Below are 13,139 nucleotides of genomic sequence, written 5' to 3' on the forward strand. Positions count from 1 at the left end.
GTCGTAATGGGAAAAGATGATTTGCTTAACATTGTTTCATTTAAAGTTGTACTTTTCAAGAACACAGCTACAAAAGGTAAGCGAAGAATTACTGTATATGTTCAAATTGGAATGGTGTGCAAGGTTAGCTTGGAGGTGGTGTTCCCATTGCTGCCTCACTATTCTAGGTGGTGGACATCACAGGTTGGGAGGTTCTTGCATGAGACATTATGCATGGAGGAATGGATAGTTAGTGTAGTATAAGGCTCTGGCACATATCGGGTTTACATGGGACTGAGTACAGTACTGCTCACACAGTGACGTAAGAGAACACACAACTCGCACCTTGGGGTCAGTCGAGTGTTGGACAGAGCCATTTGAACATGCAAGCGTGGAGACAGCTCCTAACTTGAACCCTTTACTGTATACATATAGTACATGGCTCTTGTAGTTAATAAATACATACAGATAACCTACTTAAAACTACAAAGCTTCCGTTAAAACCTACTGAATGGTATCCAGCATCCTAGAACAGTTAGGGAGGTGGCCGTCTAATACAAGCTATCCTTTGGAACCAATTATACCTGCAGCATTGCTGTGCAATGAACAAGGGCAAAACAGTGTTCAGCCCATGGAAGTGTATTCACTCCCACTAAAAATACGCCAAATAACAATCATTTATTTTAAGGTGGCGCATAATGTTAGACTGCACATTTGAACTGAAATTAATACAAATACAACTTCTGGCCAATTTAACCAGCAGGCTAAATATCACGACAACGTCAGCCACAAATTTTCCTTGGAATGCCCAATGGCTCAGTGGACCGAGCTATCATTATACAATGTGGGTACCGCCAAGTTTGTTTGCTGGCCCTGTGCTAAATTGAGTTCTTAGCTGAGGCAGTGATCAAGGCTATATTATTACCACTCCAATCTTTTTCCACAGTTTCAGTTTTAATCCAACACAGGAAAGTATGTGCCATGGCAATTCAAGTGACAGATCTAACCACAATACAATTAAGGTTCTGAAGATTAGAAGTACCCAAATTATAGCTCCTAAAGCCCGGGCACCCCAGCACACCAAGCCAAAGCAATTCCATTCTATTTGCATTTCTATTTCTTACTGCCTGGTCTGGTCTGTTTGAATTTCTCAGGCCTGGGCAAGAGGTCTGCTCCTACAGCCGTTGCCTTCCCAGTGGACAAATCCTGTACCAGAACACCAAGTAACAGCAACTTGAGATGTATGAAAGTTAATCAGAAAGATAATTTAAACCTTAGAAAAAACAGCCCCATCAACCTCCCAACTCCGAGGATCCAGGATATGCAGACACAAAGGCAAAAGTGACTGCATGCTCCTGCTTGCTGAAAGAAACGGAATCGTACATCGTAGGTGACCACTTGGCCCACTGCACTTGTGCTAGCCCTTTGAAAGAGTTCTGTAATTAGTCCCACTCCCCTTCCCTTTCCTCAAACCCCTTTTCCCTGCCTTTGTGAACTTCCCCTTCCCAACTCATCCCCCACCACCACTGCCAGAACGCAGTATATTTCCTCATCACAAAGTTTTGAATGACAAAAAAAAACAACAGCCCGGAATGGAGAAATGCAACTTGGGGATGTTAAATGGAGGCAATTTACTCAGACTGGAAAAATGGGATGAGTTATTTTCCTCAATACTCTCAGAGCCTGAGTTGAAATCCATTAAAAAAAAAACAGGTGCTGGAATCTGACTGGAGAACTTACAATTGTTCAAATTCTGAGCTGCTTTGTTAAGAGAAAAACCTTCCCACTGTCAGGAGGGTTGGTAATGAAGGGATAGAGATTTAAGATGATTGACAAAAAAGCGTGGGAGGAGATGAGGGAAATATTTTCAGAGTTATGAGCTGGGATGCACTACATGGAAGGGTGGTGGAAGCAGATCCAATGCCAGCATTCCAAAAAAAGGATTTGGATGTAAACTCGAGAAGAAAAGGAAGGCACAGCAATAGGAAAGAGTCGGGGAGTGGAGCTAATTGGATAGTTCTTCGAAAGAGCTGGCACAAGCACAATGGACTAAATGGCATCATTCTGTACTGTCTGACTCTCTGATTAGCTTGTCTGTTCTCTCTGCAAGAGGTGACTGACCTGCTGAGTGTTTGCAGCATTTTTTGTTGTTACCACGTATACTTTGTTTTTCAGCAATCTCACCATCTTTGCATCTACTTTTTCCCCCGAAAGCTGTTATAAGTTTTAGCGTTGCAATCTAATTCTCGACAATTGAATTTCTGAACTAATTATACAGCAGCTGGGTTAATCTTGAATTCCTAACTTCCAGCTGAGCCAACAAGGCAGGATATGTTCGTTTGAACCAAGGCCAAATCCAATTCTGACCACAGATAATCCTTGGAGCAGAATTTAGCCCATGTCCGGCGGGCTCGGTCGGGAAGATGACCACCGCCCGCGATCGGGGCCAGATCGCTACTTCACGCTGGCGGGCCAAATAAAGCCCGCCTAGCACAAAACGCGAGCAGCGGTGCTCACGCTGCCTGTGAAGTGGGGTGGGGGGGCGAGTGGGCTGAGCGCGAACTTTGCATGTGCGCTTAAAAATCTCCTGAGGCACAGAGCTGCCTCAGGGAGATGAAGCAAAGAAAACTAAAGTGTAATAAAAACACGTCCACTCATGTGACACTTGTCACAGGAACAGGGACAGGTTATTAGTCAAATCGTAAAACTTTTTTTATTTTATTTTTATTTGCTTTTGGAAACCTCATCCCGCTCATGGATGAGGTTTCCAGAAAAACGCAAAGGCCCGCTTGGCCGTTTCTCCTGCCCACCAGCCATAAGGTTGGACGGCCAGCGAAAACTTTAACTTAATTGATTCTTTAACGGTCCTTAACAGGCCTTTTGTCAGTGGACGCTCTGCTGCCTCCGGCGAGCACCCGCCAACTGACCATCGCGCGACCGCTCGGCCGACGTCAGTGTGCGTCATTTCACGCTCGAGCCAATCGGGCGCGCGCCCGCCCACTGAGCTAAAAATTTTGCCCTTGGGAGTCACGGGCTACATACTTCAAGCTCGACAATAAGCGATGAGCCTGCTTTCTTTAAAAAGAAACAAGTTCAGTGCGTCACAGATTAAGAGAATTTCAGGGTTTTGGATTACAGCAATCTAGAGAAGGGCACTAGCATAGAAACATCAGCATACACAAGAGAAAACCATTGCAGCCACGAGCCAAAACAAAGAAGGAATTTAATGCCCTTCATGACAGGGTGAGAAAAACTACATGTCAGCTTTTCAAAACACAAAGGCATCGTAAGGCATAATGCGATAAGATTTCATGGTGAAACAAGTTAACTGTGGCCATGGAAAAACTCAGCAGGTCTGTCGAAGGGTCATGAGGACTCGAAACGTCAACTCTTTTCTTCTCCACCGATGCTGCCAGACCTGCTGAGTTTTTCCAAGTAATTCTGTTTTTGTTTTGGATTTCCAGCATCCACAGTTTTTTGTTTTTAAACTGTGGCCATCTTCCCTTCAGCAAAAGAGTCATTTGAAATGATTCTGAAATTAAAATCCTTACTAAAAGAATAATGGTTTTCAATGCATTTGCTAAATCTCCACCAGTTAAATATTACTTAGGAAGGTCATGTAGCATTATCAGGAGATGGTGACGTAGTGGTAATGTCACTGGGCTGGTAACCCAGAGGCCCAGGCTAATGCTTTGGGCACATGGGTTCAAATCCCACCATGGGAACTGTTGGAATTTAAATTCAATTAATTAAATGTGAAATTGACCACGAAACTGTCATTGGTTGATGCAAAAACCCATCTGGTTCACTAATGTCCTTTAGCGAATGGAATCTGCCATCCTTACCTGGTCTGGCCTACATGTGACTCCAGACCCTCAGCAATATAGGTGACTGTTAAACTGCCTGCTGAAATGGCCTAGTAAGCCACTCATATGTGGAAATTAAGTATGGGGAATAAATGTTGTCCTTGCCAGTGACCCCCGCATCCCCTGAAAGAATTTTTTTTTAAAAACCAACCTTCGCCCATCCATCTCAGAATACCTTGGGTCACCCTCAACACAGCTACCAGCTTTTACTAAAAAGACTCCAAGGTTTTTGACTCCACTGCCCTCAAAGTCACAGAGAATTGTTCACACAGTTGTGGATAAAGGGCTTTAATTTTCCAACAGTTCATTTGTGCTCGAGCGCAGTTACAGAGCTGATATTCTGCAACCCAAAGGTAAGAGTTTTCAAAATATATCTTCTGCCATGGTAATGCTCTCATTCAAAGCTTCAGGTTACACTACAGATGCTCAGGTGCATTTATGGGCTGCGTCTTGGAAAAGGGGCCTTGATATCCGGAAGATTTAACACATTTTTATTGTAAAATAGGACAAATGCTAATCCGTAATATTCTCCGCTGGAACAGCATAGTGTGTTCTAATTAGCCATAGGATCCCAGCCTGGGTGGGAGTGAGCCAGTTAAGGACTAAAATAGTGTCACTAACCTTAGTATCTCCATCATATTAGATACGAAAGAACAGTTTGCAAATGCCAAGGCAGCCCAAATGGACAGATTTCCCTACTCTCCTTGTAAAGATTTGGATGAGGCAGGGGAGTGAAAAAGAGCATACAGCCCTTTAGCTCTTTTGCAAAGACTTTGCATCAGATTAGAACTCTGGTGATGAGAATGTACTGTTCATGCCCAAGTACAAGTGTTGAAAGTTGTTTGGATGAAGCTAACCATTAATACGCATCCCAATAGATTCAAAAGCCTGAACTAACAAGTGGTGCAGGGTTTCAAAGACAAAACCAAGAGGGAGGAAAAAGCTGTTAGTTTCAGACAAAGAAACATCTATAATGCAACTCCGTTGTTACGGTACAGTAACCAGTCTTTATTATTTTAGCATAAAAGTTAAAAATTTAAATTCATTCCTTTCCCCCAACCAGCAAGTGAGTATTCACATCCAATAGCGACTTGAGCCCAAAACCTTTTTTTTTGCTTCTTTAATTATTCTCTCATGTTTCTTTAAAGTGTGCAGCATTTAAGATATACATTATTCATAAGAAAATTCACCCAAGGCAGCAACAACCCATTAAGTGCCTCTGACATAGTATTCTGCACATTTATACGTTTAATATTTCCTCCAAACTGCCTGTTAGCAAGCTAGTAGAGCACAACTACCAGCTTAAAGGCTCTCATCAATGCCTCTGCAAGTGAATCCAGTGAGTACCTACGCCAAGGATTCCTCAATAACAAAAAAAAAACCTTCTTTCTGGCTGGATACCCATTTGACGACTTAAATAAAAATTTGTCCCTGGCTAAAATAGCAAAGGGTTAAACATTACGGGTGTGAGAAATAAAGTAAAGAAAAAAATCCATTTGCACCATTAAACCCAATCCTTCCGGCCACCACAAAGATTTTCCAGCTGTCAGATCAATTTGACTTGACCAGAAAAATCCCTTACCTTTGCTGGGTTGATGACAATGTTCCTGGCCGAGCCATGTTCGTCTCCAGAGAAAGCAGGCTGATTATTAAAACCCTGCTTTACATTCACTGCAGTCAACTCATCCTGTAAAATAGGAGACAATAGGATCAGTTCAACTCACTCCAGTTTGTAACGCCGATGATTACAAGAGGAGCCTCTCCACCCACAGCCTAGCCAAGGCACATCTGACTAAAATACAGTGGTCAAGGGTATGATGCCCACCTTTACACATTTACAAAGCTATTTAGTTAGCAACGGCTGATGGTCAAAATAGCACAGAATGCAAAGTCTTGATTGCCCCTTAAAAAAAAGCTGAATTACTCGATTTCTGCTCATGTTAAAGAACCTTCCTCTTTTGTTAACTCATTATGCAGCCAGATTTATTTGTAAAAGTTGAAAAACACCATAAATAATAAACACAACAGACACTAAGTTTGGCCCTATGATTCTGAAACACCCCAAGAAGAGCCCCAAGTGTTGCTCCACAGGAAGATCACTGGACCACAACAGTCTTGCTCTTTGTACACTCCCATTACTGTAAAATTTGTAAAGCCACTCGTATGTTTTTTTGTTCCCATGCAAGGCCTTTGATTTTGTGGGCCTTGCTGGATTGGTTAGTGGGTTACGCTGATCTGAACTCGGTATAACAAATCAAATCCATCTTGGATAATATTGATGCCTTTGAAGCATTGTGTCACCCTTATAGATCATCACTGCATCTTCACCAAAAGAACAATTGCACGTACATTTGACAAGGGTAGATACCACATCTCTGTCAATTCAGTACCACTGTAACACACCAGAGAGATGTTTGCTTCTTTGAATATTAAAACTGGCGATACTCAGTCTCTTCTTTCGATGATGGGGTTATGCTGCACATAGCTCTTCAACACAAGTGCACAATAATCATCATCAATGGTAGACATTCCCTAGAGTTACATAAACTGCCCCCCCCAACCAACCCCCTCTTTCATTAGTCTGAAGAGACTGAGAATTCACAATGTGGTTTTTAAAAACAACATATAAATTATTCAACCACACAACAAAACACAATGCCTTTTGCACAAGTCTGTCTGAGCAACAAATAATCACATACAACATCTTTTCCCCCTCATTCAGCTTTGCATACAAGGCCTTCATGGGACCAGACAGCTCGTTTTACACCATATCAAGGTGCTTTCCATTGTCAACACAAGACTTGCCCTGGAGGACTGTCTCAACACTGCTCCGAAAAGGATGAAGAAATCCAGCATCATAAGCACCAGGAGAACTCCCGAGTGGGAACAGTTGCGAATTTGATAGCTTCCACCCCTAATCATCTCATTTAATTTTTGCTTTGCCAGAGACAGTAACTTGTTTTAAGGTGCCCAACAAACCTATGATTATTATTTATATCAAATGTATTAATCCTAGTTTGATGAACATTGCAGACATCTTTCAAAGATGCTAAAGCTCAGTGTACAATTCGATTTGATTTTCCCACCACCAAGTCGTGTGGGAATAAGAAACAGACAAGGTCACAAAATCAGTAACCAAGCTCTCGCCATTTAAACATGGGTAGAGTTGAACCAGAATAGAAGTTCCTTTAAAGTTCTTTCAAAGTTAAGTACAGATCTCTAGGTCCACACACCTATGATACAGAATTATCTAAAATATTAGTTTCTTAACTACAAATGCCCAAAACTGTCACCATAACTCAGAGAAATGCAATATCCAGGGTAGCATGTGTAGGATTTACAAAACAGAATCAGGCTGGCAAACCAAACTGGTCTATGCTCGTGTTCTGTTTTTTACTAGAAAACCCATCACATTTATTATCAGTGTACATTTTTTACAAAGCTGGCAAGAACCAGATTCCGGAATGTTCAGATAGCTGCACAGCCTGGAACCCCAAGATCAGTTTAACATTAAAACGGGAATCTCCCAGCTTGGTCGCTGGGCTGAAAAAGTGTCTGGGCAGGAAACCAAGCGTCTGCAGCTCACTGCCCACCACAGGCAGTTCATTGTTTGGCAATGGCATAAGGTTTCTCCACCTCGATCTTGCCACACTCTGCAATGACCACATCTTTCAGTGGTTTATCTCTGCCACGTGTCTTTGAAGCCTCAACTTTTTTTTTACAACATCAAATCCTTCGATGACTTTTCCAAACACCACCTGTTTGCTATCCAGCCAGCTGGCTTTGATGGTGGTGGTGATAAAGAACTGGGATCCATTGGTGTCTTTGCCAGCGTTGGCCATACTGACCCACCCTGGGTTCAGCTTCAGCTTGAAGTTTTCATCAGGGACGCGGTCACCATAGATGTTCTTCCGACCAATACCATCTCCACAGGTGAAGTCCCCTCTCTGGATCATAAACTCTTGATGACTCGGTGGAATTTGCTATTTTTGTAGCCAAATCCTTTCTCCCCTGTTGCTAAAGCAACAAAGTTTTCAACTGTCTTCGGAACAAAACCAAAAACTGTCTTCCCAAAAAGACCAAATACTATGCGGCCTGCATCCTCGTCGCCAATCTTAATACCGAAATATACCTTGACAGTCACTTTCGACCCTTTTTATCTTCTCCTCTGCCTGTGAGGCCCCAGGGAGCAGGAGGAAGGTGAGGGCAGCAAACAGCAGCGCAGCGGTGACGAGCAGCTTCGTTGTCCGGGCGGAGAGGCACATCCGGGTGTTTATGCTACACACAAGCCTCCTCTGCTCTGTTCCATCCAAACCTATCCATATCCCCCTTCTATTCTTTGCTCCCTCATTACTTATCTAGCTTCCCCCTTAAACGCACCTGCTATTCACCCCATACCAGTTCTGCATTTAACCATTCTTTGGGTAAAGAAATCTCTCCCGCACTCCTTATTGGATTTATTGGTGACTACCTTATATTTTCAACATTTAATTTTGGATACCCCACAAGCAGAAATATTTTCTCTAAGTCCACCCTATCAAACCCTTAAAGGCTTGTTCTGTCACCCACTCAGGCTTCTCTTCCCTTCCTCCTAAATCACAACAGTGACTATGCCTAAAACGGTACAGGTTCTGTTTCTGAACTGAGGTCATTGCAAAGTGTTTTGTAGCCAGTGAATTACAGTCCCTGTTATTTCACAGGCTGATGTAGTAAATAATATGCACACAGCAAGGTCAACAAACAACAATGAGACGATTGACCAGTTAATCACTTTTGGTGGCATTGGTTAAAGGGAAAAATGGCTAAACAGGACATTGGAACTTTAATGCTCTTCCTCACAGTGCCATGGAATCTCAGGAAGAAAACACTTGCATTTATATTTTAGGTCATCCTAAACTGCTTTGTACGAACTACTTTTTGAAGCGCAGTCACTCTTGCAACATAGGAAATGTAGCAGTCAATTTACTCACAGCAAGGCTCCAAACATAGCAATGAGATAATGGTCAGACAATCTGTTTAATCCATAATGAAAACAAAAAGTGCTGAACAAACTCATCAAGTCTGGCAGGCCTGCAGAATTTTCCCAGCACTTTTTAATTTTATTTCAGAATTCCAGCATCCACAGTATTTTGCTTTTATTTTACTGTTTTTAATCACGTTGGTTGAGAGATAATTATTGGCAGGGCCACAGGGGAAACATCTTCTGTTCTGCTTCAAAATAATGCCATGGGATCTTTTACACCAACCAAGGTAAGAAGGGCCTTCGATTAACATCTCATCCGAAAGAGAGTGCTCCTGACAACACAGCATTCCCTCAGTACTGTACCGAGAATTGGTGCTCAGGGCTCCGGAGTGGGACTTGAACCCACAACCTTCTGATTCAGAGGAAAGAGTTCTATTAACTGAGCAACAGCTGACACCTTTACACCCACCCGAGAGGGTCGACGAGGTTTGGTTTAACCCCTCGTTGGAAAGGTGCAATTTCTGGCACTGCTGTTCTCCACGAGGGGCCAATGGCAGAAGCAGCAAGGGGGAGCAACGTGAGTGTCACCGAATGAGAGAGAAGGCTGGCAGAGAAGCAGCAAGGGATTCTGCTCCAGAATGCCATCCAATGACCACTACTGGAGAATGACCATGTGGGTGTCACGACACCACAGGGTAAAGTTTGACTGTGCAGTGCCATCAAATAGTCAGCCAGCATTCAATGTTTTGAATCCCATGTCACGATGAAGACCAGGGTAAGGTAGAAGAACCCAGACAAAGCTCATGAAACTTTGCCACAATACACACCTGGGTCTTTTATTTGGGAGGGGCGTTGGGTAGGGCGAGGGCCAGTGGCAATAACACCAACTATACCCCAAATCATGCCTAGGGCAGGTACGGGAAGGGAGTTAGCGTTGCTCAAGAACTCATTTTAAAGAGTGACCCCTCAGCACGTAAAATTTTATTATTAAATAAAATGTTCATTCAAATTACCATTGGTTTATTTTATTCTACTTAAACTCAGTTATCAGGAATCAAAGGTTATCGGGGTTAGATGGGAACGTGAATATCAAAACACAAGATCAGCCATGATCTTATTGAATGGCGGAGCAGGCTCGAGGGGCCGAGTGGTCCACTCCTGTTCCTATTTCTTATGTCCTTATACCAACATTAAGGAAAGTCAATTTCTAATCAAATTACCTTCATAACAATTTTTTAAATGCCAAATTAATGAGGCAAAAAATGTTTAAACCTAAACAATGCATCTGTCTTTGTGTAAGGGGGGTTAGGAAAGAGTTAATTCCTTCGCTAACATTACCAAGTGCTGGGCACCAAATAGATGCTGACCTAATGGCTTGATGGCTGATTGCACTGCCTGATGCAAAACTGTGGCATACAAACTAGACAAGGTCCTTTTTGATGCAGTGTTTTTGAGTCAGCCAATTTCAGGTGTGGTAAATGTATTATTGTCCTCAATGTCCCCAAGTTAAAGATGGACTTCCTATTTCTGTTAACACTCCAGCCACCCCTAGGCTAGAAGTACCTATCTGGATATTTAGGAACGAAAGACTGGGCTTGGTTAACATAGCATCGACAGCCCCTCAACACTGACAATCTAGCTTCACCTGTATAATGGCCAATTGGGCAAGGACCTTAATGCCCACCTCTAAGACCAAGCTTGGGGGTCACTCCTCCTATTCGTTCAGCACCCATTTTTGCTTGAATAAACTGAGATTTTTTCCACATTAAAGGCACTATACACAAACTGCTGAGGTGATGGTATCAATAGGGGAATGCCAGCACCCACAGAGCCATGAATCAAGTAGGAACCCCACCCCCCCTCCCCTCCCACACACAGCCTCAGGTGAACTGGGGCAAAGTTAGAAAGATAGAAAAGGAATATACAGGTCACTTTGAGACTAAAACACTTCTGTAATATGCAAATTTCAGACATGAGTATTCACTATCTTGAGATTTATTCAGCAATCCATAATGATGGAAAGAAAATACTGATCAGACATATTCAATGAATTTTTAAAAACTACAGAATAAAAGCATTTATTTCAGAGTGCAGATCAAATATTCTGTGCATTGAAGAAAAATCACTCTGAAGCGCCAAGTTTTGCGTTTCTCAAGATCTTTCCTCTCAAGATAATCATTTTCACATTAAACAAGTTTCTTAGAAGACATTTTTAAAAGTCCCAGATCAAAAAAGAAAGCAGTGGGCTCCTGGAACACAGCAGATGCTTAGATTTGGAAATTAGTAGCTTTCCCTCAGGGCTTCACTCAGGGTCAGTGAGCAGATACTTTTGCCCAATAGCATTCTACTCCTTTAAGCATATGTTAGCGCATACCTCTGTTTTACCTTCTCTGCAACTGCAGCTTATAAGGAAAGCTCCTAACACAGGAAGAGCTTGAACTCACATAGCAACTTATCGAGACTCATAACAGCAGTTTACAACCTATGACTTAGTTGCAGTGCAATTGCTGTAGTTGCAGCAATTGATGTACGCAAGCTCCCACACATCAACAAATGTCCAGATATTAGTTTGTGTTTTTTTTTTAGATGGCAGGAACATCACTGCAGAATCCTTCCCATCCCTGCGAGCAGACCGAATAGGCCCTCTTAACTGAGCAGGTGGGTGGAGCACCGATTTAGCATCTAAACCAAAAGACGGAAAATCCCTTAGCACTGCAATGAAATACAAGTCTAGACTGTGTTCAAATCTGTGGGGAACGTGTGAGATGACCAACTTTGGATCCAAGAAAGATAGATCAGAGTATGTTGTAAATGGTGACAAGGTACAAACTGTGGAGGAGCAGAGAGATTGAAAGATTCCACAGATGCCTTTAAGTGCATATTATTATTTGCAAGTGGATCAATATTTGAAGAAAAGCAGGTGAATTGTTAACATTTCTCTCAAGGGAAGCTAGATTACAAAACGGGTAGAAGTCATGCCATAGTGATATAAATTTCTTATTGGACCATATCTGGATGCTGCAACCAGTCCTGGGTGCTGCACATCAATAACTTTGGAGGGAGTGCAATGCAGATTCACAAGAAAGATACTGGAGCAAAAAGGGGTTAAGTTGTGAGGACGGGTTGCATAGACTAAGTTTGAATTCCCTTGAGAAAATTAAGTGGTGATCTAATTGATGTGTTAAGGTTAAAGGATTTGACAGTTTCTCCCTATTCTATTTCCTGTGGCGAGGAGAATTCGAGCCAGGTCATTCAGCGGTGAGGGTCAGACAGCATTTCTTCACACAAAAGGGTTGTGGAAATCTGGAACCCTCTTCCCCCAAAAAGCTGTTGATGCTGGAGGTCAACTAGAAGTTTTTAAATTTTAGATCGATAGATTTTGTTAGGCAGGGGTTTTAAGAGTTCTGGAACAAGAGTGGGTAGATGGAGTTAAGCTACAGAACAACTATGATCTAACTGGATAGTGGAACAGGGACTTGAGGGAGTGAATGGGATACACCGGCTCCTGTGTTGAGGGCTTAGAACCCACAACCGCCTGACTCAAAAACAAAGGTGTCACCAACCGAACAAAGTTGAGTTACATTTTGATATCTTACCACTTCACGGAGTGAAATAATAAAGGAACTGGTGTCCCCCATGACAATATAAGGCCACTTATGGCAAGTTGCTGCACTTCATTGAATTTTTTTTAAGAAGCAATCTGAACAAGTTTGAAACCAGTTTGCTCATCCCCCCTCATTTCCACCCTTTCTATAAACATAATTTTTCCTCTCCCACAGAATCTTTAAACATGGATAGCATTACCACAAGGAGTTTTGTTCAGGCTAATGAACTGTTTCCACTGACAGAAGGGTTGGAAATCAGAGGACACAGATTTTAAGTAATTGCCAAAAAAAAGGGGAGATATATGACACAGAGAGTTGTTATAATTTGAAGTTCCCTGCCTGAAAGGATAGGGGAAGCAGGTCCAATACTAACTTCAAAAGGGGACTGGATTGACACCTGTAAAAAGGAAAAGCTTGTACGGCTATGGGGATGGGGCAGAGAAGCGGGGCTAAACCTCGAGAGCCGACACATATACAACAAGCTGATCGGCCTCCTTCTGTGCTGTATGCTTCCAAATGAGGAACAGACTAGATCATTTAATGGGGAATCCGATAAGCATTTGGAAAGGTAAAATATTTAAAAACAAAGAGAGATTAGAGTAGATGGCTCTGGATGAACAGCCAGCATTGGTACAACGGACTATACTGTCTCCTCTACGCAATGATATCTGTGATTCTATGAAAGGACCATTTATATAAATGCAAATCAAAATCTTCAACACTACA

The 13,139-nt window shown here is 42.4% G+C and overlaps 1 protein-coding gene and 1 pseudogene across 1 annotated transcript in view; both read right to left on the minus strand.

The window, feature by feature from the left end:
* LOC121270800 (mediator of RNA polymerase II transcription subunit 12-like protein) overlaps window positions 1–13,139 on the minus strand; it is a 604,195-nt gene that overhangs the window by 553,017 nt on the left and 38,039 nt on the right. Inside the window, exon 2 of the mRNA XM_041176240.1 lies at window positions 5,428–5,532. Coding sequence (XP_041032174.1) covers window positions 5,428–5,532 — 105 coding nt within the window. The remainder of the gene's footprint in view (window positions 1–5,427; window positions 5,533–13,139) is intronic.
* Window positions 7,449–8,110, minus strand: LOC121290368 (annotated as a pseudogene).

Source organism: Carcharodon carcharias, chromosome 2 (genome assembly GCF_017639515.1).
Source record: "Carcharodon carcharias isolate sCarCar2 chromosome 2, sCarCar2.pri, whole genome shotgun sequence".
NCBI classification, from domain to species: Eukaryota; Metazoa; Chordata; class Chondrichthyes; order Lamniformes; family Lamnidae; genus Carcharodon; species Carcharodon carcharias.